The 765-nt window shown below is 52.7% G+C and overlaps 1 protein-coding gene across 1 annotated transcript in view; it reads right to left on the bottom strand.

Moving 5' to 3' along the window:
• gnmt (glycine N-methyltransferase) overlaps positions 1 to 661 on the bottom strand; it is a 54,756-nt gene extending 54,095 nt beyond the window's left edge. The window contains exon 1 of the mRNA XM_043687252.1: positions 380 to 661. Within this exon, the coding sequence (XP_043543187.1) occupies positions 380 to 585 (206 nt within the window). The 5' untranslated portion in view covers positions 586 to 661. The remainder of the gene's footprint in view (positions 1 to 379) is intronic.
• Positions 662 to 765: the final 104 nt, after the last annotated feature.

The raw sequence follows: 765 nt of genomic DNA, 5'->3' as shown, positions 1-765 counted from the left end.
TTCTCCTGTTCCTTGGATGCTGCCTGACCTGCTGCGCTTTTCCAGCAACACATTTTCAGTTCCATATGGTGAACAACAAACCATTAAAGCCAATACGACATGGACTGGAGTGGATGATCTCGCAAATCGGTGGAAGCTTTGCCCAGTTGGACAAGCTTCATTTTTTGTGTTGAGGCTTTGGAATTGGCTCTGATTGTATCAGCAACCTGACATTTCCTCTTCTGTGTGTTAACACACACGCTGCTTTCAAGGGGAGCTGAAATAAAGCGCAGGATTTAGGTTCCTGTATCGATTCTATGGGGGAAAACCAGCGGGGGATGTTTTAAAATATGAATGCAATTTATTTTGACAGACTGGATGAAGGTGAATGTTCCCCTACCCGGTACCACACGCCACGTCCAGGACCCGTTGACACTGATGCTGTCGGAGCAGTTGCACGACGGCGCTGCGGTACTCGTCCGTGCGGCTCCTAGTATCGCCAATGTACAGCTGCCAGACTTTGGCCGCTCTGCCGTCCGCGTACTGGTCTGGCAAGCCCACCGCGGCCACCCCGAGTGACCGGGTCCGGTACACGATGTCCACCATATCCCCGAGCTCGGACACGCTTCACACCCACGGAAACAAGGCTCAGCGACAACAAAAAGAAATGCTTCCAGCCGCCGAACAAAATAAAAACTTCTCCGGAACACCCCCCCCCCCCAATAACTTTCTCAGCCAATCAGAGGCGCCGGTGCAAGCACACCCTCCCGCACTGACCACCACAAC

This window comes from Chiloscyllium plagiosum, chromosome 3 (genome assembly GCF_004010195.1).
Source record: "Chiloscyllium plagiosum isolate BGI_BamShark_2017 chromosome 3, ASM401019v2, whole genome shotgun sequence".
Lineage (NCBI taxonomy): Eukaryota > Metazoa > Chordata > Chondrichthyes > Orectolobiformes > Hemiscylliidae > Chiloscyllium > Chiloscyllium plagiosum.
This window is presented reverse-complemented; position numbering and strand designations above follow the sequence as displayed.